The sequence below is a fragment of the Myotis myotis genome, unplaced genomic scaffold, assembly GCF_014108235.1.
Source record: "Myotis myotis isolate mMyoMyo1 unplaced genomic scaffold, mMyoMyo1.p scaffold_m19_p_5, whole genome shotgun sequence".
NCBI classification, from domain to species: Eukaryota; Metazoa; Chordata; class Mammalia; order Chiroptera; family Vespertilionidae; genus Myotis; species Myotis myotis.
In genome coordinates this window covers 89,697,325-89,720,394 of record NW_023416357.1, presented here as the reverse complement: position 1 = coordinate 89,720,394, position 23,070 = coordinate 89,697,325, and the positions used below count along the sequence as shown (strand labels likewise).

The window sequence follows — 23,070 nt, the reverse complement described above, 5'->3', positions numbered from 1 at the left end:
CCTGTCACTTGCCCTAAAGAGACAGCAACTATGCGAATGAATCAGCGAAATCAAAACAGTGGTGTTCACTGCTGGCGGGTTCTCCTGTTGCCTGCCAAAGGTGCCAGTTTTGTGGGCAGATCTCTGCTGGAAAAAGAAGTCCAATGAGCAAGCGCTATTGAGGACATGTTTGTGTGCACTGACTGGAGACTTGCTGGGCGGGCTGAGCCACAAGGACTGGACGAGAGCTGAAAAGGAAATCGTTGTCCCACTCTGACTCGGTGCCAGTTGCTGTCTGTGGGCCACAGGAACCTTCCACTGGGGAGCTCCGACATCATGTGTGTGAACCCCAGCTCTGGAATTCTCAAGGTCAGGGCCACCCTCCTCAGCCATGGAAACAGTGAACAGGTGGCAGTGCAGTGAGTGAGGCTCAGAGTCACACCGTGTCGGCTCAACAACTGACTCGTCCACTGTGGAGCTGAATCGCCTTATGTTGACTAAGTTATAGCTTTTGGTCTTTACAGCATCCCTCAGAGATGAGCTCTCTTTTACATGAGGAAACTGCGGCACAGAGTAGCCAAGTGACCTGTGAGCCCAAAGTAGGTCCAGGATGCAGACCCAGGTTGAGCCCCCACATGGAATGGCTGAGTTTAAGAAGTATAGGATGGGTTTCTCAAGATAAATGATTAAATGAAACATAGTTACCTTAGGATCCAGCAATTCCACTTCTGGGTCTACACCCCAAAGATTTGAAAGCAAGGCCTCGCCGAAACCGGTTTGGCTCAGTGGATAGAGCGTCGGCCTGCGGACTGAAAGGTCCCAGGTTCGATTCCGGTCAAGGGCATGTACCTGGGTTGCGGGCATATCTCCAGTAGGAGATGTGCAGGAGGCAGCTGATCGATGTTTCTCTCTCATCGATGTTTCTAACTCTCTATCTCTCTCCCTTCCTCTCTGTAAAAAATCAATAAAATATATTAAAAAAAAAAAAAAAAAAAGAAAGCAAGGCCTCGAGGAGATATTTGCACACATGTTCATAGCAGCATTCTTCGCAAGAGCCAAAAAGTGGAAGCAACCCAGCTATCCACCAGCAGATGAATGGGCAGAGGAAAGGTAGGGTGTGCATACAGGGGAATATTATTTAGCCTTAAAATGAAAGGAAATCCTGCCACCTACTGCAACATGGATGATCCCCGAAAGCATTGTCTGAGAAAGAAACCAGTCACAAAAGAACAAATATTACACGATCCCACGTCTTTGAGGTCTCTAGAGTGGCCAGGTTCATAGAGATAGAAGGTACAGTGGTAGTTGCCAGGGGTGGGAGGAGGGAGAATGGGAAGGTGCTGTTTATGCTTCCAGATGAAAACATTCTGTAAATGGATGGTGGTGGATGTTTGCAGAACATGTGAATTTACTTAACATTATGGAACTGTACACTTGAAAATAGAGAAGAGGGTACATTTTCCGGTCTGTATATTTGACCAGCATTTTTTACAAAAAGAAGTGCAGGATGTTTGGAAGGCCCATGGGGGATGAAGGGGCAGGACCACAAGAAGGAATGGGGAAGGGGGTCGGGGCTGGCTTCACCAAAGGTAGTCCTTTCTCCTGAGACTCGGAGGGTGGCGGCCTGGCCAGTTCTGTCCTTGGAACTGTGTGCTCTCATCGCTTCCTCTCCCAACTCCACCATCTCTACTTGATCATCTTCTCACTTCTCATTAAGTTGGGCTGGAGGTGACAGGAAGGCCCTGGGCTAGCAGCAGCCCTGATGCTGGAGGACGGCTGGGCACCCGCCAGGCTCCTCCCGGGGAGGGTGGGTGCTCCTGAGCGGGGTCCTCAAGCTGCCCCCCCCCCCCGAGGCCTCAAGGAAAAGTGGGACCCAGCACCCATCTGATTCGTTGGTTGAGTGGAGACCATCAAGTTGAACAGCTGGGGCCCGAATCTTCCACTCAGCCTCCAGGGCCTGAACGTGGACCAAGCTCTCTGACTCAATCTGTCAGTGAGAAATCATTCACTCACTGAGGCCTGTCCTCTGAGCTCAGCTCTGTGCCAGGCTGGGGGCCAGGACGGCTTCCTGGGAGAGAGAAAACCGTGGCTCGTGGGGAACCGCAGACATCGAGGGAAGCAGCCTGATGCGGTTCATACAAACGGGAGTGTATTCAGCCCTGAGGAAGGGCATCCTGCCACTCGTGACATCATGGCTGGGCCTGGGGGCACGATGCTATGAGAGATAAGTCAGGGAAAGACAAAACTGCATGGTTTTCACTTATATATGGGATTTAAAAAGAAAGAAAGTCAGGCTCATAAAACAGAGGGTAGAAAAGTGGTTGCCAGGGTCTGGGGTGGGGGGGCGGGGATAGGGAGAGGTCAGTAAAAGGGTACAAGCTCTCAGCTATAAGATGAGTAAGGTCTGAGGATCTAATGTAAAACATGGTGACTATAGTTGATGACATGGTGTTGTATAATTGAAATTTGCTGAGAGTGTAGAACTTAAATGTTCTCACTGAACCCCCCCACCCCAAAAAAGGTAGATATGTGAGGTGTTGGATGTGCTAATGAATTAGATGAATGGGGGAATCCTTTTACAATGTACACAGCTCTCAAATCACCACAACAAATATCTTCCGATTTTATGTCAATCACTAGAGGCCCAGTGCATGAAATTCGTGCACGGGTAGGGTTCCTAGTGGCTGCCAGATGCTGGTCAGGGCCTCCCTTCTCCCAGCCACCTGCTGCTGCTTCCCACCCAGCAAGGGCTGGCCGGAGGGAGGGGCTGCAGGCAGTTGGCTGGCTGGCCCTGCCCCCTGGTCGAGGGGACAATTTGCATATTAGGCTTTTATTATATAGGATACCTCAATAAAGCTGAATAAAAGAAAGGAAGGAAGGCAGGGAGGGAAGGAAGAAAAACAGCCCTCTCCCAAAGGGAGGACAGTTTTCAGTGCAGCGCTGCTAACTCCATGGTCACGTTAGAATCTCAGACTGGAAATTTCAACTCCTCCATCTCATAAGACAAAACATGGGTCTTGGAGTCCAGCTGACCAAAGTGTCTATCTCTGTTGGGCCCTCTATAGAGAGAGCAGGTATTCATCAGTTACTCAGCACCTCCCAGCCACAGTGACATGGAATTTATCATCATGGTACCTGCCAGCTGCGACCTTAGGAAAATGAAATAATGAAACCTTGCATGCATAGTGCTTAGGGCATAATAAGTGCTCGGCTGGCCTTAGACATCATCATTGCTCTGTAAGGGTGTGCAGGGAAGGAAATGACTTGCCCAGGGTCCCACAGATGGTTCACAGCAGGAGCAGGGTTTGAACACAGACTTGTGACCTTTTGTGCTGTCCCACCATACTATGCCACCTTTGATGAACCTGCGGAGAGTAGGGGCTTCTTTCTGGGCACTGGGATCTCCCAAGTTCTAATCACCAAAATTCTGCCTTGAAATTTCCCAGTGGGGCCGTGGCCCACGTTGTTCAGTGGTTAGAGCATCAGCCCATGCACTGAAGGGTTGAGGTTTCGATTCCCAGTCAAGGGCACATACCTGGGTTGTAAGTTCAATCCCCAACCTGGTTGAGGTGCATGCAGGAGGCAACCAATCGATGTGTCTTTGTCAAATCAGTGTTTCTCTCCCTCTCTCTTTCTCTCTCTCTGCCTCTCTCCCTTAAAAAATCAATAGGGAAAGTATATATATCTACACTAATAAAAGAGAAACATGCAAATTGGTGTCACTCCGCTATGCCCACCAGCCAGTCAGGATGTGTATGCAAATTAACCCAACAAAGATGGTGAAGACTGAAGGCTCCAGCCGGAGTGAAGACTGAAGACTGAAGAGGCTTGGCTTCTCTGCTGCGGCCGGACCAAAGGCCTGGGTCCTGGGTGCCAGAGAAAAGCCCGGTGCCAGCAGCCAGGGGAAGGAAGGCCTATTGCATGAATCTTCGCGCAACAGGCTTCTAATATATAAAATATATATCCTCAGGTGAGGATTAACAAAACAACAAAAAAAGAAATTTCCCCGTGGGAAAAAGGCACCTCCAGTCAAGTCTGACAGAGAACCTGGTACCTGACACGAATCCCACTCCCCTGCACCGTGCCTGCCGCCCGTGTGAAACTGTGTTTCCTTCACAATCAGGACTCACCACACAGCCCACTGAGGTCAGGGATGAATGGTTCGCCCTCTATTCCTTGTAAATATCATTGCACTTTGGTTAGGACACTTAACCTGAGATCCGCCCTCTGTACACGGTCTGAGTGCTCAGTGTGGCTGGCTCAGGCGGTGCTATGCAGCAGATCCCTCCATCTTCGTAGTCTTGCTTGCCTGACACTTTACACCCGGTAATCACAGTTCCTCACCTCCTCTACCCCTCATCCCCTGGCAACCACCATCCCACTCTGATTCTATGACTTTCGCCATTTCAGATCTCTCATCTGAGTGGATTCATGCATTGTTTGTCATTCTGGTTCATTTCACTCAGCACCCTGTCCTCGGTGATCAACATGGTGCAGCCACTATGAGATCAGTATGGAGGCTCCTTAAAAATAAAACTAGCCCCCTGGCATGGCTCAGTGGTTGAGCGTTGACCTGTGAACCAGGAGGTCACAGTTCCATTCTCGGTCAGGGCACATGCCTATGTTGCAGGCTCTATCCCCAGTGTGGGGCGTGTAGGAGGCAGCTGATCAATGATTCTCTCTCATCATTGGTGTTTCTCTCTCTCTCTCTCTCTCTCTCCCTCTCCCTTTCCCTTACTGAAATCAATAAAAAATGTATTAAATTAAAAAAATAATAAAACTAGAATTACTACATGTTCATCCACTTTATAGATAAAGAACAGACGATCCTAGTATCGTTCCAAAGTCCCCACAGTGGAAAGCCAGAGCGGGGCACCCGTCTGGAATCCCAGCTCAGTGTATTCCCTGTGAGCGGTGAGCTGGTGGCACCAACTCAGGCTTCTGACCCGAGCCCCATTTGCACACAATATTGTTTCCACTTCTCTCCCTTCCTAAGACCCAACCAGCCCTCTCATCTGGAGCCAGGTCAGAAAGCTCCCCTCCCCACAGCCACAAGAGGCCCTTTGGAGTATAAATAGAACCGAGGGTTTTGGTGGTGGAATAACTATTCCAGTCAAGCCGCTCCTTCGCTTCCCCTGAGTTATTAATTGTGGTCTGAGGGAGATTCCGGTGTGGGGGTTTATTGGAAGCGGCAGCCCCAGCCTGTGCACGCCCTGGGAGCCAGTGCAGCCGAGGGGTGGAACCCCGTAGCTGGACCCAGTGGTTAAATCAAACCTGACCTAATCACTGAGGATGAACAGCCAAATAGAAATGATGACTCTCACGATGATGATGATGATGATGATGATGATGAAGAAGAAGATGATGATGATAGATTGATAGATAGATAGATAGATAGATAGCTCTTGTTTATTGAGCATTTACTGCAGGCTGTGCTGTGCTCAGTACTGGACACAAAATGCAATAACATTTACAGGGAATAAATGTCTGTGTGAGGCAGATTCTGTGATGATATAATACTGATTTTACAGATAATAAAACTGAGGCTTGTAGAGATTCTGTAACCGGTCCAAGCTGACACAGATCTGCCTAACCAGAGGCCATGATCTTAACCCTCGCATCGCGCTTTCTCCTCCTGGATCATGTTCCTACAGAGTATCACAGGCACCGCTGTTGCCAGCTTCACATCGACTCTTGCAAAGCGCCTTCATCTTCACCACGTCTTTGGAGCCCAAGAATTACATCGTTCCTACTGGACCCAGGACTACTGTGGAATTCAGAGTTTGGGTCACAGGCCTAAAGTGGCAGAGCTGGTCACTGGCGCAGCTCTCCGTGACTCCCTGTCCTTGGCCTCGCACCTGCCTCGCAGAAATAAACTCTCCCCCACAAGCCTGGCTTTTCACATTTGTCTGAAGTCAGCGTCTCCTGCTGCCTCTAATCACTCCGATTCTTCCACTTATTTTCTGTTTTGAGCCACAGGAACCTGATTATATTTTTAAATTCATAGGTTTTTTTAGGAGCTGGGCAGCGTTTGGGTTTCAGTCTGTAACAGCGCGCATAGCTCTGACCACACATCATTGCTTTTTGTCCTGCAGCTGGAAGTCAACTGACACGTTTCTCCTAGGGACAGAGTTTTCTCCTTTTGAAACGGGGACAATCGCATCCAGCACTGACAGTGGCATTGACAGGGCTCCGACGTCACAGGCTCACTCCATTCCCAGCCTCCTCCTCGCTGGGACTTCTCTGAGCTTCAGATCTTCCCTAACATAATGGGGTGATGATAATTCTTCTTATAGAGGTTTGGATAGAAGCAAAAACAATCACGCACAGAAATTACTTAGCACATAGTAGGCTCTCAATAAGCAGCTGGTATTAGAATTGCCGATAAGCATCACCTTTATGGTTATGTCTCATTATAAAAGTAATCCATTTTACAAAATGCAGATAATGCGGAAAAGTATAAAGAAGACACAAAAACTGTCCTGCCACTATATGAACCTCTGTTAACATTTGAGAGCATGTCTTTTAAATTGTTACGGATTGCATTTTAGGACTTCTCTTTTGCTTGCTATAGACAAGTTCTGTATCAATAAGTATTAATAAGAGCTTTTGGTTGATTCCTCTTTGGGACCATTATAAATACTATTGAGGTCAAGGCCCCAGGACCTTTGCACTTGCTATGCTTGGTTCCCTGAATCCTCCTCCAGCCCTGATAATTACATGACTCATGCCCTCACTTCATTCAGAGCTTGCTCAAGTGTCTCCGCTTCGCATCGCCCTCCATTGGCCACCGTCGCCAAATGAACCCATCCCTTTATATGCTAAGTTTCTTTCTCCCCATCGCCTTTTTCACTAACTGCAATCGTATTCTCTGTTTGCTTACTTTTGTATTGGCTTTCTACCCCACTAGACTAAGCAGCGTTCGGGAAAGGACTCTGTTGTGTTTGCTATGCCATAACATAGACACAGAATGAATGAATAGGTGAACAAAATGACGTCTTGTACATAGAGACTTCCATATATGCCTTCTCCTTCCCTTCGCTTAGATTCTTAGGGGTGGAGTTACTGGGGCAAGGGGAATGTATATTTAAAATTGTGATACTTGTTGCCACCTCGCCTCTGACAATGTGCCAGCTCCTGCTGCCACCAGCAGGACGAGAGTCCATTTCCCCGGCTCCCGCCTTGCTGGAATCTTGCCACAACCCATTGCCGATCTCACTCATGTAGGAGGCCGCGTGCTTTTCAGGGCCACAGTCCCGGAAATGGTGGCCAGGGTGTGGGGGAGGCCCACGGCTGCGGTGTGGTTTATTGTCGCTTCCAGCTCCCCTGTGTCAGAGCAGCTTGCCGGAAAGATCGTTACAGGAGCCAGGGATGTGGAGCAAAAATAGGAAGCTGGTTATTGGCAACTGGCGAAGGGAGCCATGTGGGAGCCTCAGCCCATTAAATGGCACCCCACCCACACCCTGCTGCAAGGTGGGGCAGAAAACTCACTCATTCACTCCCTTGTTTATTCAGTAAACCGTGTGGAGGTCCTACTGTGTGCCAGTATGGGAGCGATTGCAGTTAGAGTTCTGGAGGCAACATGAGGATGTCCCGCCATGTTTGGTGGGTCCCTGGGCAAGTTGCTTCACCTCTCTGAGCCCTGACTTCTTCCTCCATCCCTGGCCTCTTGAGAGGGCAGGAGCTGGCCAGGTGAGAGGGTAGGGGCAGGTGTGTAAAGGACAGAACAGACGGGGCAGGGCAGGCAGGCTTAGGCCTGGGGACATTGTTTAATTCTGGGATTCTGGGACTCTGGTGTGCCTTTGCTTGTGAGGACAGCTGCAATGTTTTGAGGTTGGATAGATCCAGCTTTTTCAGTGTGGCTGCCCCTCTGCCTCATCCTGTCTCTGTGTGTGTGTCTGATTACATGTTTGTCTCTATTTATACCTGCATATGTCTTCCTTTCTCAGGGTTTCTGTTTAGGTCTCTATATGTTTGTCTCTCCATATGTGGGAGTAAGGGGAGGGCTTTCTGTCCTCAGGTCTCTCTGGTTTGTTCTCAATGTGTGTGTGGCCTTTCTCTATTCCTGCTCATCTGCTGTCATCTCTCTATCCATCCATCATCTCTCTTTTTCTATCAATCTGTCTTTTTGCCTCTGTTTCTTGGTCTCTCCCTCTCCCCCTCCCCCTCCCCCTCCCCCTCCCCCTCTCCCTCCCCCTCTCCCCACCATCTCCATCTGTCCCTCTGTGTGTGTGTCTCCAGAAAGGAGATATTGGGTATTTTTGCTCCTTCCCACCTACCCTAATCCCCAAAATAGCTGTCCTCCAGAAGAACTATGGGTGTTATTCCCTCTTGTCTTTGCTGCTCCCCAGGCTAGCTATCTGGTCCACGGGGACTGTATTTAACTGGAGGAGGCTGAGTGGGAGTGTTGGATTTCCCAGGGCCCCCTCCCCCTCCAGAGGGAAGCATCCTTGTCTGTGTCTGTCCATCTGTGCACCTCCCCCACATTCTAAAACCCTAAAGAGACAGTACAAAAGGCTCTCCTCAACATCAACATGCAAGTTCCTCTAAAGACCAGCATGGAATCTGCACACCGGTCCTCCCATCTCCCTGCTCTTTGCTTCAGGAGAGGGTAGGCTGGAGGTAGCAAGGCCAGCGCTGGGCTCAGCCACTCCCAGCTTTCACTCCCATCTCTGGCCTCGCTCACTGTGTGACCGGAACAAAAGCTCCAACCTCTCTGAGCCTCAGAACATGGCAGTGCCTTCCATCCAAAGCCAAGTAGCAACTGACGCAGAGCCTCTGGCACAGGCTGGAGCACAGCAGGCCCACAGGCGAGGTCAGCCCCTCTGTACCAGAGCAGCCCTCTTCCCCAGGATGCATTCATCCACCCACTCGTTCATTCACTCAACAAGCATGACAAGAGCCCGGCCAGTGTGGCGCAGTGGTTGAGCATCGACCCATGAACCAGGAAGTCATGGATCAATTCCTGGTCAGGGCACATACCCAGGTTGTAGGCTCAATTCCAGTGTGGGGCATGCAGGAGGCAGCTAATCAGTGATTCTCTCTCATCACTGATGTTTCTATCCCTCTCTCCCTCTCCCTTCCTCTCTCTGAAATAAGAAAAAACTAGTCATGGCAAGAGACATCGTAGTTGGAGAGAACACAGGCTGCTCCCAGAGGCCCTATGAGTCTCAGTTGCTGAGAACTCCAGATGCATTGTTACCCAGAGACCTTGGGGCAGGGATGGGCAGTGTCACCTGAGTACAGCATGCGCCCCTACAGAGTGCGCTTTCTATGAAATACAGTGTCGTGGACCGTGGGAGACCTTTGAAAAATCACCCAGTGAAATCCAGGTGGAAAAAGTGGCACAAGTAGCTGTTGCTTTTAAGTGTCCCTCCCTTGGTTTGATAAAGAGTCCCCAAGGGAGGCAAGGAGAGGTCACACCCAGTGTGGCCAAGGCCAGTACACGGCCTCTGGGCTGCGGTCTTCGGGAGAGAATATAAGCTTTTCTCATATGTTATCTTTTCACTTTGGATTCTCATATTCCTTAATCCATTCATAATACATCTGTGAAAGCAGGCTCATGTTCTACATGTCTTTGTTCTCCAGGCCTTGTCCAGGGCTGGCAGGTGGGAGGTTTTAAGGCTACTTCATGGTTGATTGGATAGATAGATGGATGGATTGTTGTATGAATGTTTAAAGCAGTGCTTCTCAACCTTCTGGCGCTTTAAATACAGTTCCTCATGTTGTGACCCAACCATAAAATTATTTTTGTTGCTACTTCATAACTGTAATTGCTACTGTTATGAATCATAATGTAAATATCTGATATGCAGGATGGTCTTAGGCGACCCCTGTGAAAGGGTCGTTCGACCGCCAAAGGGGTCGCGACCCACAGGTTGAGAACCGCTGGAAGGGCACATGATCCCTCCAGGCAGACTTTCCCCCTCAACCCCCACCCCCACCCCACCCCCAATGATCACCACAAAAGCCCTGTGTCTTGTGATTGCCTTGGAGAGAAGATTAGAGGGTAGTGAGGACACCTCCCCCTGCGCCCCCCCCCATCCCCCCCTCGGTTGCTGCCCATTCTGTCTTCAACCAGAGCCACAAGGATAATTATCCTCAGGATCATGAGACCGTAGGACTCATCCGGAGAGTGTGAAGAAATGGGCTGCGAAGCTTTGGACTAGACTCTCTGAGGTCTCCTCTGTCCCTGCAGACGGACTGCTCACTTCTTGCCCCCAAGAGCAGTCGGAACACACGTCTAGCATAAAACAATTGAGCACTGTCTTCTGTTTTCCCAGGTTGGCTGAGAGCACCTCAAAGCAAGGGTTCCCCTCCCCCAAGGACAGTTTCTTTCGAGTGCCTAGCACAGACCTCGGCATGTGGTACAGGCTAGGTTAAATGGCAGGGAGCAACGAGTTGATAGTTAGATGGTTGAAGAGCAGATTCACGGATGATTTGCTTTGAGCATGCTGGATGAGTGGATGGATGGATGGATGGATGGATGGATGATTGGTTTTAAAGGTGATGGGTGGTTGGATGGATGGATGAATAGATGGTTGGCATTTTTTTATAATAAGCTGTTGAATGCTTTGCTAGATGGGTTGTTGAATGGTTTCTGGGTGATTGGTTAGATTTGGATGGATGGATGGATGGATGGATGGATGGATGGATGGATAGGTGACTGAATGGATGGATGGGTTGGTGGGTGGGTGGATGGATGGATGGATGGATGGATGAAAACATGTGTCCGTAATGATGACTAGAGTCAGCTTTTCACACGATACAGCAATCCTCCCTGCAGTGCCTCTGATAGTCCTCAAACGCCTGTTTACCTGCAGTAACTCACAGGTATTGTCATTAACTGACAAGCAGAATTGTAAACTTTCCCAAATTCTGGGTGTGGTAATGTCGTGTATATTCGTGGGTAAGGGCATAGGCTTTAAAAACAGACCTGGGTTTGAATCTCAGCTGAACTAATTAAAGCAGTGTGACCTTGAACAAATAAATCCCTTGGCCTTTCTAAGCTGTGGTTTCCACATTTGCAAAATGGAAATAATATCATCTTTCAGGGTTGTTATGAGGATTACATGAAATAAGGAATGGCCAGAGCTGATCGGTGCTCAGTAAACTCTACTGCTATTACTATGGCACTGAACCACATGTACCCTCCTGTAACTTCTTTTTTCCACCAAGAGTGCGGTGTGCCATAGTGTTGTACATCTAATGACAAACAAGACTAAATAGTCCCTCATCTCTTGGAGTTCATGTTCTAGTGGAATATTTAAATAATAAACAAGTAAATGAATAAACAATTTCAGACAGTGCTAAATGCTATGCAGAAAATTGAAATAGGGTGCAGTGAAAGAATAATGTGGCTGGGGGCGGGGTGAGGTGGCCTTTTATTGATCGGTGAACTGAGGACAGGAAGATGCAGCCATGTAAAGATCTAAGGGAGCCGTAACCGGTTTGGCTCAGCAGATAGAGGGTTGGCCTGCAGACTCAAGGGTCCCGGGTCGATTCTGGTCAAGGGCATATATCTTGGTTGCAGGCACATCCCCAGTAGGGAGTGTGCAGGAGGCAGCTGATCGATGTTTCTCTCTCATCGATGTTTCTAACTCTCTATCCCTCTCCCTTCCTCTCTGTAAAAAATCAATAAAGTATATTAAAATAAAAATAAAAATCATCACTCTCCCCTTTAAAAAAAATGAAATAAAATAAATAAATAAAGATCTAAGGGAAGGGTGTTCCAGTAGCAAGAATAGCCCATGAAAAGGTGCTGAGGCAGACACCTCAAGTAAAGATAGAAAAGGGCCCGGAGGCGAGGTAAGTAGTAGGGCTGGCCAGTCAAGGCACCAGGCCTGCAGGAGGCAGATCACGTAGGTGTGGAGGCTGGGCCATGCGACTTGGACATTAGCCATGTCCGTCTCTTCTTGTCCCCTGGAACAAGGTAGACGGTGCCTTGTTCATTTGGCAGCCATTCAGCTTTCCAGCGACAGCGAACAGGCCCCCAGTCTCCTGACCTCCAGGCTACACACTCCCAGTTCTCAGCTTTCCCAATTGACATTCTGGGACACATGCAGCTAATACCCTGACAATGTTCTGGTCCCATTAACCTCGAACCCACAAGAAATCAGGTTAGACTCAAAGGAAATCAGGCCGAAGAGAGCTGGGAGAACTCTAGCTGGAATTGCAATGAACTGAGCCAATGTTTCTCCTTGCAACCTTGCCCCTGGTGTGTTTGCAGGGGAAAGGAGGGGGAAACAGCTGCTTTGAGCTGCTTCTGGGATAAAATATATATATATATATATATATATATATATATATATATATATATATATATATATATATCTGGAACCATTTACCCAGGTGGGTCTGGTGTAGGATCCAGGCTTGCAAAGAAAACTAGGATATGACTGACGGTGGCTGATCTCCCACGGGGCTGATCTAGGAGCTCCAGCGGGTCCTTAGGCTCTAGCCCTCCCCCTCCCTCGGCAGTGCTGCTTCTGTGTTGGTCCCTCTCAGGCAACCTCCATGTGGGGACAGAAGTGCTCTTAGAATCTCCCAGTTGTGTGTACACCAAAAAATTAACATCTCTTATCTAGTTGTCTCAACTAAAGTGTAGAATTCTGTGTTTGGGGCTAATTAGCTCGGTTGGGTCACATGCTCACCTCTGCATCATACAGACTATGGCCAGGGAGATGCAATGTTTGAACTGGCCAGGCCAAAGCTCTATGCATGCCCCTGACCTTGATAATGGAGGGAGGTCCTCCCCCATCCACTTGGACTGAGAATGGAGGAGGGGGGTGAGGCCTCTCAAAATACTGGATGAGATTTTTTGCTATGCAAGAGGAATAAGTTCTAAAGATCTTCTGTACAGCATCGTGCTTGCAATCAACAAGACTATACAGAGCTCTTAAAACTTTGCTAAGAGGGTAGATCTCCTGTTATCTGTTCTCACCACCATTTTTTTTGAATGGATACTTTTAGGAGGAAACAGCAGAATAGACTTGAATGGGCAAAAGCAGCACAGGTATCTTACGTTTTCTAGCTCAGAGTTAACTTCTCCTCAGTGGTTCAGAGATGCACCTCTTATGCCTCTTATCTCCTCCTGTTCGATAGTTTAATATGTGTGCCTGTGTCTCCATCAGCTCTTTAAAGCTTCTTGGGGATGGAAATTGTGACTTAAGCACCTCGAGGTCCCCCACTCCTGTTGCACCAGGAGAGCATAAGGGTCCAGAACATGCTTGGTTATGCTGAATCAGGTTTCAGGGCCCAATGTGACTACGGTGCCCCTCCAACAGTCCCCAAGATGAAACATCAGAGAACCTGCCCCCAACAGGAACTTCTGACCCTCACCCACCTCTGTGATCTTTCGGGTTTTCCTCAGGCAAAGCCAACAAGAACGTCCAGTGGGACGAGGACTCCGTGGAGTATATGCTGGCCAACCCGGTCCGGATCGCTTTCGTCCTGGTGGTGCACGGCCGTGCCTCCCGGCAGCTGCAGCGCATGTTCAAGGCCATCTACCACAAAGACCACTTCTACTACATCCACGTGGACAAGGTGAGCCCCCCATCCAGGCGCCTCCTGCTGGCCTTTCTCTGTGGGTCCCTCTGCCCCTCTTCAAGCCAGCATCCCTTTCAGGGAAGGCTAGTAGGCTGAGCAGCTACCTCTCCTGGAAAGGGAGGGGGGGGGACAGACAGACAGACAGCCTCTATAAATACTGGTTTTCTTCCCTCTTTTCCTCACTGTCGCACTGCCCAGTACACCGCCTGCCTCTCTGTGAGAAGAGCTATCCCAGGAGTGGGCACACTTTCCCTATGAAGGGCCATATATAAAGATTTTAGGCTTGAAGGCCATACCCTCTCTGTCCTAGCTACTCAGCTCTGCCGTTGTCGTGTGAAAGCAGCCATAAACAATACATAAACGAATGATGGATGTGTGTGGCTGTGTCCCAATAAAACTTTATTTATAAAACCCCACAGCAGGCTTGCTGACCCTTGAACTCTCTTGTCCCAGGGGTTTTCTCTTAGCCTGGGATGTGACATAATTATGTCCTTACTCAAGAGGCAAAGGATCTGCTTCTGGCAGGCCTGTGAGAAGGTGATGGAGACATTCCACTCCTCACAATACTCCTCAGGCTTCGATACAGCCGTATTTCACAGCTTGCTATCCTCAGACCACATGCCTCCGTCTGTATAAAAATGCAGAGCCCTAGGCTCCTAGTAAACCATAGGTCAGAGGATGGGGCCAGGGAATCTGCATTTAAAATAGCTAAAGTGAAATTTAAGCAATAATAAGTGTTCGAATAGCCATGTAGAAAGATGCCCCCAGCCTGAACCATCTACTGGGCAAAGTTCAGGAACCCTGCCACCTAGAAGGGAAGGCACAGAGAGGGGACAAGGGGCACGTCTGGGTGTTTTCTGGGCTGCTGAATGTCACCCTTTTCTCTCCTGGGAAAAAGCGCTCCAACTACCTGCACCGCCAAGTGCTCCAGTTCGCCCGGCAGTACAGCAACGTCCGCGTCACCCCCTGGCGGATGGCCACCATCTGGGGCGGCGCCAGTCTCCTGGCCACATACCTGCAGAGCATGCGGGACCTGCTGGAGATGACCGACTGGCCCTGGGACTTCTTCATCAACCTCAGCGCAGCCGACTACCCCATCAGGTAAGGCGGCCCTCGGCCCCAGCAGCCTGCGCCCAGGTCCCGCTCCCCTCCGTCCTCCCCGGTCTTAGCGTTTTGCCTCCTGTGCAGAGCAGCGTGTACGCTCCTGCGCTGTCTTCACAGATCCCTCCGCATGGGATCCACCCTGGGCCTGAGCATCATTTGCACATTCACTCGTTCATTCATTCATTCATTCAACATGTATTTGTTGAGCACACAGTTTTCCCCGCTCTGTTTGAGGAAACTAAAGGGACTGTCACCCTTCCCCCCATGGAGCTTTCAGTCCAGTCGGGGAGACAAATAACAAACAAACAAGTCAAATGGTGCATGGGAAAACAAAGCCGAGAGGACGCAGGGGAGTGTTGGAATTTTAACCAGCGTGACAGGACGGTCCTCACCGAGAGGAATGGAGGAGGAAGGAGGAGTGAGTCGCTCGGGCAGGGAAAGTGGTCCAGGAACAGGGAACAGCAGTGCTGAGCCCTGGGGCGGGAGCACACCTGGTGTGTGGAAGGAACAACAGGGCTCAGTGTGGCTGGGACAGACTAAGTGAGGCGTAGGGTAGTAAGAGACAGAAGATCAGAGAGCAACTTGGGGCGAGACTGTAGAGATTCCAGAATTTGGCTGTCACTCAAGCAAGAGGGAACCGCTGGTATGATCTGAGCAGAGGAAGACAAGGTATGACATCCGAGTTAAACCAGGAGGGGCAGGGAGGAGGAAGGGAGGTCCGGTGCGACAGGTCAGGCAGTCACAGACGTGTGGGTGTCTTTGGGCTATTCAAGGACCATGGGTATCTTGGATTTTATTCTTTGGCTCCTACCTAGTTTTAACAAACAAATTGATTGTCTACATTTTTAAATTGGGAAATTTCACGTGAAACAACGGAGTTTGAGCTTCTCTGGGTCTTCCCACTCAGCCTGCAGCCTGCTGGGCCACAGTCGTGTGGGGCAGATAGAGCAGCCCACATCTGCAGCCCCAAGGTAGCGGAGATGCCACGAGGAAGGTCCCTGTGCACAAACAGTGATCTGCTCCATAAAATAGACCATAAGCAAAGAAAACCCCTCCAGAGAGCTTGTAAAGGAGAAAGGCAAGAAAATGAGGTCTATTTCCTATCCAGACGGCAGCTCTTTGCTCTGCCGTGTCTTCCATCCTGATTTATTGAGGAGGCTGAGAGGCAGAAGTGAGTGGACAGGGAGGGGGACAGTGTGTGAAGCCGAGGGCCTTCCTCCCTCGGATGCCATGAGGGCACTGAACAGCAGTCCCAGAAATGAAGGGATCTTTAAAGAACTCACACACTTTTATCAGGGCAATTTTCAAACGTGCACAAGAGTGCCGAGACTAATATAATGAACCCCTACTTATACATTGCCCAGTTTCAACTATAATCAGTTCGTGACAGTCTGGTAATGTCTGTGCTCATGTCTCTCCCCCCACCTCCCCCACCCCCCGTGAACCATTTCCAAAGCATCGTCAAATCGTATCTGTAAATATTTCAGTATACATCTCTCTTTGAACATAACGTCAATATGATTATCACATCTAAAATATTAAACAGTCATTCCTAAGTCATTAAATATCAAGGCCACATATGCCCAGGAGTTTGGGTTTTGAGTGAGGATCTAGATGAGACACAGGCATGGAAGGAAGGCCTCTATTTAAAGTGTCCTTCCTCTAGTTCTGGGCTTGGTGGCATCCCATGGTCTGCCAGGGGACCCTGGACTCTGAAGGAGATCTGGGGAAGGCACAGTCTTTGCTCAGTTTAGGCAAAATGCACCTGACACCCTTGAACCTGGGAAGAATGATGGGGGTTATTTTCTTTTGTTTGTAGGATAGCAGAATTTAAAAAGAAAAAAAAAAAGGAGGTGATTTTAAAACATCACTGGCAGATTTTTACTTATTTACTTATTTATTCAAACATTCATTCCACAAAGATTTATTAAGCAACTACCGTGCTAGGCATTATTTGGGCATTTAGTCAATAAAAGCCGCACAGCCCCTGCCTGGTGGTGCCCTAGAAGGAATTAGCTAATCATGTAAGAGAGGCGCCATGCAAGGTGTGACAGGGCTATCAGGAGGAAGCAGCAGATGGTCTGAGTGCAAGAGGGGCAAAATCAGGACGTCAGAAAGGCCTCGGAATGTGCAGTTTTGAGTTGAGACCTGGGGATAAGGAGGGATTGTCAGCCCTGACCAGGTGGCGCGGCTGGTTAGAGCATTGTCCCGTACACCAAAGGCCTTCAGGTTCAATTCCTGGTTGGGGCAAATGCAGGAGGCAACCCATTGGTGTTTCTCTCTTGCGCTCTTTCTCCCTTCCTCTCTCTCCAAAATCAATAAACATATCCTCAGGTGAGCATTGAGAAAAAAAAAAAGATTGGCAAGCAAATGAGAAGGAAAGATCATTCTAGACTAGGATTTCCCAACCTAGGCACTATTAGCGTAACAGGCTGGAGCCTGCCATGCTGAGGGGCTGTCCTGGGCACTGTAGGGTGTTTAGCAGCATCCCTGGCCCCACCTACCAGATGCTGGTAGTGCTCCCCACCCCCAGGCACTGTGACATCCACAGACATCTCCAGTTGCTGTTTCCCCAGGGGCAGAATCACTCTCCAGTTCCTGAGAGAAAGGACAGCCTGGATAAGACTTGGGTCAGAGGTGAACTAGATGCATTAGAGAAATTTAAACAGCGTGCAATAGAAGAACGAGGAGAGGTGAGTTAGAGAGGGACAGGGCAGGGTGAGTTAGGACATTCCCCTCCATCTTCCAAGGAAGGACTGAGTTCAGAAATACCCTAACCTGCTGCGGAGCAGCTGATGTGGGAGGTGCTTCCATCAGCCCTCAAAGCAAACCTGTTTTATTGAAGGGCAAGCTGAGGCCCAAGGTCATGTAAAGAATACATGGCAGGCTGGGGATTAGAACCAGTTCTGTCTGGCTCTAAGGTTTCTTTCTGCTTGAGGTTGGTCCCTGGGGAAATCAGCTGGCCCAGAGTGGCGGGATGGCCCCAGGCTGCCTAGAGAGCACAGCCACTCCTCAAGCTCCAGGCTGGGCAGGGATGTGATTGCACCATCTGGCAGCAGGAAATCTCATGAGTAAAGGTCTCCTGTTATCCCCGAGTCTGACTAGCTAGGATCAAGATTCCCCCACTTTCTTCCAGGCCTCCTGTGGAGACCCCAGAGGTCATTTCAGCTTAGGTCAGGCAGCAGAACTCAGCCAGAGACCTCTTGAGATCAGTTAGGTATGCCCAGGCCCCTGGCCCTTCCCAGGAGACTCATGCCAAGTCTTGAGACTGCCCCCTAGAGGCTTTGTGTTGACTGGCAAGTTGATGCCATAACCAACCATGACCACTTAACCAAGTCTGCTCTGCCCGGATATCAGAATTTCTAGCATTTCAGATAGAAGGAGTGCTCTGACTCTCAGCAGGTGGCCAAGGTTTGAGTCTGAGTTCTGCCACTTCACTGGCAGAACTAAAACCTGCTAGGGTCCAACCCCAGCAGGTCCAGGGGTCCCCAAAGGTGTGGACGGAGTCGGAGAAGAAGGAATGACACGGAGACAGCGTTCAGTTGATCAGCAGCCTTGCCAGGATCTCTAGCCCCAATCTCCAGCCAAGTTCTGTTGAGGATCTCCAGCCAGGTTCTGTGTCCATGTTCTCTTGCTAGGTTCTCCAGCCAGGTTCTCCAGGTTCTCCAGCCAGGTTCAGTCACCAGGTTCTAGTCAGGTTCTCTTGCCATGTTCTATATTCAGGTTCAGTCCAGGATCTTTTGCCATGTTCTCTCCAGCGAAGTTCTTCTGTCTCTAGGTTCTGTGTAGGTTCTGTGTCTAGGTTCTGTGTCTCTTGGTTCTGTGTTCTAAGTTCTGTGTTCTAAGTTCTGTGTCTTGCTGTCTTGTTACATCTGTATTTATACCAGTTGATTCAATCCTATCAATCTCTATTACAAAGGTTAGGGCGTTTCTTATCTCCAGTCCAGGGAGTAAAGATTATGTAGCTTAAGCATGATTGTTCGTATTAAAGTGATTAATTACCCACCTGGCACTTAGTTAAGAGGTTTTATTCCCTCCCTAACTTCAGGGGAAAATCCCTACCTGGGGAAACAACCTTTCTCAGAGACCTTGGTTAAAACACATAGTGCCAAGAAGGTGAGCAAACATATTAAGAACAGTATGCCATATATGCCAGGTCCCTTGAAACAGCAAGCATGGACCGGCTCCCGGCAAAAACCATCAGAGGTAAATTCAATCTTGGTGAGATCAGGTTGTAGCAATGCAACCAGCAGAGTGTTGGCACTTAGAAAGTACCCAGTCAGTGTCCACAGTCAGTTTCGTTGTAAGGCTGAGCCTCATATCTGAGGGGTCCAGAAATCCTTCCTTAGACCATGTGCCCCACCTATTTGGGGGTTTGGGGAAGAGAGTCATCGTATTTCTAGCTTTTTAGCTCCACGCTCTGTGTCTCTGCGTCTCTGTTGCTCTGTCTTTCTCTGCTCTCATTTCAGTGCCCGCCCACCCCTCTCCCCGCAGCCCCGGTTCTTCTGTCCACTGTGCTTTGCCAGCCTGGTGGCCAGAGGCACGTCATGCATCAGGCACTGCTGCTTCCTCTTGCTGTTGTTTTCACAAAGTCGCCCCACACAAAAACATATGAATTTTGCAGATGAATGGTTTTATCCTGGGCAACTCTGATGGGCCTTCACTTCCCATCTGCCACTCCATCTGTAGCTTCCCAAACCATGACTTCTTCCATCCCAGGAAGGGTGAGCAAACTTAGGATCCTTCTCCAAAGGTGGGAGTGCCCCAAAAGCTTCTGATGGCTCTGAAAACTTGGGGTAGCCAAGGGCAGAGCCTGCTCACTTTGGCTACTGTGAGCTGCTTGTGATTTGATATAGCCTCCCCATGCCGCTGCCCAGCTCTGCCTGGGGGACCAGACTTCTTTTAGGGGGTGAACACTCGCTGGCCACCAGCCTGTGTAGGCCCCGGTTGCAGCCTGGCTATAGACTGTATGCACCACCGGCTCAGCAAAGGCTGCTTTAGCTTTCTGACTCTCTGCTTGTCCACCTGAGAAACGGCACAATCTCAGTGCCTATCTCATAGGGAGGTTAGGACGATGAAAGGAAATGTTGCATGTCAAGGGCTTAACACGGTGCCTGACATATAGAAAGTGCTTGGTAGACACGGGCTGTTACTAGTGTAATGATGGGATAGTGTGGGCACCACAGGCTGGGCTCACTCATCAACTGAATTGCTTTTGGATTTCCATTCATCGTGAAAAGACCGATGAAATATTTCTTGAACTCACATCTCTTTCAACAGTGGGAAAAGCAGTGTTAGGCTGTAAAGTCCAGTGTTTCAAGGGAAAACGGGACAGAAGCAACTCATTTGTGAACGTTCAGACGAGTCCTGCATTTGGAACATGCAAGCTAAGTGCGTTCAGGAATTCAGGTCCTCCTGCTCTGGGGTTGACCAGACTGCCTGGCCCACACGGGCTGCCGTTGGAGCTGGTGCTGTATCCGGTGCATGGGTGAAACAGGATATTTTCAAACACGGAGACCCAGTGAGGTCTTGAATCATCAGAGGACATGCTTTTATTCAATATATTCTACTCAGTAAGGCAGGAAATTGCTCTAGCATGCGTTAGTTACATGGGCCACAGGACGGCATGTAACAAGAAGCGGTCTGCACTGTTGCTTAGTTGGGGCCGGTGGTAACACTGTCCACCTTCTCCAGGCCCTGTGTCTTGGGGCTAAGTCCAGTGCAAAGGGAGGAGGGCTCAGTGTGTCCTTGGCCCCTCCAGGGCTCACATGCTGTCTGTGGTGTATGTGCATGTGTGCGTGTGTGTGTGCGTGCGTGCGTGCGTGCGTATGGCACAAGAAATAGTATTTAAATTTTCAGCTAAACCCAGGGCCTACTATTCTGCCTCATGGGGGTCCATGGCAACAAGATCTAACCCACCTGGGCCCACCATGTGGACATTTACGTTACACTTGCCTGTGGACCTAAACGCTGTCCTGAGATACCACCCGGCCCGGAGCTCAGAGTGGTTCTGTGGAGCCTCACCAGGAAGCGCCAGCTCATAGACAGGAAGCAGGTGGCCCGGCTTCCCCACAATGCTCCAGAGACCAGCGTTTGCGTGGGACTGATCAGGCGAGGCTCACCCGCATGCAACAAACTTTGCTTTGTGCCTACTATGTACTAGCCCTGCCACAGTGGCCTTTAACTCAAGTTTTGTCTTAAATTTCATTTCCCAAACAAAACTTCTGTGTGAGAAAGTGTAAAGAGATTAGTGTTGAAACAGAACTTCCAGGAAACTTTGCAAGAAAGCCAAATTTTTGATAATAATTAACATGTTACCCTACGATTTGAAATTAAGTTACCTGGTACAGATACTCAGGCGTCAGCCTCTCCCTTACTTTGCATTCCTTTAGTTGGCTCAGGGGGTTTTGAGTGGGTCACAGAATTCCTTCGTCAATAGCCCACCATATATAGCAAGTGCATATATAGCACTTAATACCTCCCTGGCATTTTTCTAAATATTTTACATAGTCCTCACAGGAACCCCAGGAAGTATACCTTTGGTATCCCCATTTTTCAGATGGGGAAACTAAGGCACAGAGATGTTAAGAAACCTGACCACAATGATGTAGCCAGTAAGTGACAGAACCAGGATCTTTTTTTTTAATTGAGGTAAAATTCACTGACCATAAAATTAACTAATTGTTTGATCCAGTGGCTTTTAGTACATGCTCAATGGTGTACAACCATCACCTCCATCTGGTTCCTAATCACTTCATCTCCCCACTAGGAAGCCCTGTACCCATGAAGCAGTCACTCGCCATGCACATCCCCCATTCACCTCCCCCACCAGTCCTTATCAACCACTAATCTGTCTCTCTGGGTTCACTTATGTTGGATATTTCATAAGAATGGAATCATACCGTATGTGACATTTTGTGACAGACTTCTTTCACGTGGTATACTGTTTTCATGGTTATTCATGTTGTAGCATGTATCAGTACTTCATTCCTTTTCATGGCCAAATGCTATTCCATTGTGTAGATATACCATCGTTTGTGTAGCCTCCCATGAACTGATAGGCCTGGGGTTCTTAAGAGCCCCCCCAAACACTCTGTCTCTTGGCTGACTTGGATGGTGCCGTGTGCCCTGAGTCAAGGACCTCATCTGGTTAAAGATGTGTCTGCATCACATGAGATTCTAGACAGCGTGGTGCTTCGGCCTCTGGTTGACTGAGCCCCGACGATGCTGGGGCCAGGGTGGGGGTGACATACCCCGAAGAGGCTGTGACCTTTCCCATTCAGCCTGGTCCCCTTCTGCCTACCTCTTGCCATGATTCCAGTTAGTTGAGACAGATTTGGGGTTGAAGATGAAAAGATGGAAGATAAGGTTGAGGTGTAAGCTTCCCCTACCCCCCTCCTTCTTCCTTCACCATCCAAGCCCCTCTGAATGCAGCCTGGGGCTGTGTTGGGTAGGAAAGATTTCAGGCCCCTGGTAAGCCAGCTGAAGACCATGCTCTACTTTCACAGAGGCGTTCGGGAGATGGGGCTCCTACTGACTCCATTCGTTCACTAGGTACCGGGCATTCAACCGTGAGGGAAAGCACAGCCAGTCCTTGCCTTCCTCATCATGGTCAAGTGCGCAGACTCAGGCCAGACCATCTGGGGTCAATCCCAGCTCTTCTGGGTACTCGCCGTGTAAACTTGGACTTGAGAAAAAATCACTTAATGTATTGATACCTCAGTTCCCTCATCTGTAAAACGGAGATAGCACAGTACCACCCATATGGTTGCTCGAGGGTGAAATGCGTTAATGTATGTAAGGTGCTCAGCCCTCAGTAAGCACTGTCTCTGTGACAGCCAGTTATTAATGGGGGGAGACTGACATGAATCAGAATGGTCACAAGAGTAAACATATCATTATGAAGTGAGGCAAGTGGTCTAAGGAAAGGAAGGAGGGGTCTGAGAGCACTTTGCAAGTGAAACTCCCTTGGCCTGGGGCCTGGGACAGCCTCCTGCAGGAGGCAGCACGGCAACAGAGATGGGTAAGAGGGGTAGGAGTTCGCCAGCGGAAGTGTGAGGGGTCCCAGGAGAGGATTCCAGGAAAGAGGTTGGTGTAGGCAAGGGCCCTGTGGCAAGACAGCCCTTCACATGTATGAGGAGCTGAAAACAAGCTAATGTGGCTGCAACTCAAAGAGCCAGGGGTTCCTGGTTAGCAGTGAGGTAGGTCGAGGCCAGTCCCCCCAGGGGCTTTGGGTTACCTGTTGGTGGTTGAAGCTGTAGCTCGGGAGCGGTGTGGTTTCAGCGGGCAGTACTCCCATTTGCAGTCTGGAGGGATCACGTTGGCTGCCCTGGGAGAACAGTTGGGAGGGGTCTCAAGTGGGGAGGCCAGTGAGGAAGGGCGTGCTTGCTGATCCCAGAATTATGTCCAAAGAGTCCCCTCTCCTCTCCAACCTCCTGG

General features: G+C 49.4%; 1 protein-coding gene across 1 annotated transcript in view; it reads left to right on the top strand.

Annotated features, from left to right (window-relative positions):
* The window catches only part of XYLT1 (xylosyltransferase 1), a 307,532-nt gene that overhangs the window by 226,744 nt on the left and 57,718 nt on the right, over nucleotides 1–23,070 (top strand). The window contains exons 4-5 of the mRNA XM_036308029.1: nucleotides 13,352–13,524; nucleotides 14,426–14,628. Of these exons, the coding sequence (XP_036163922.1) occupies nucleotides 13,352–13,524; nucleotides 14,426–14,628 (376 nt within the window). The remainder of the gene's footprint in view (nucleotides 1–13,351; nucleotides 13,525–14,425; nucleotides 14,629–23,070) is intronic.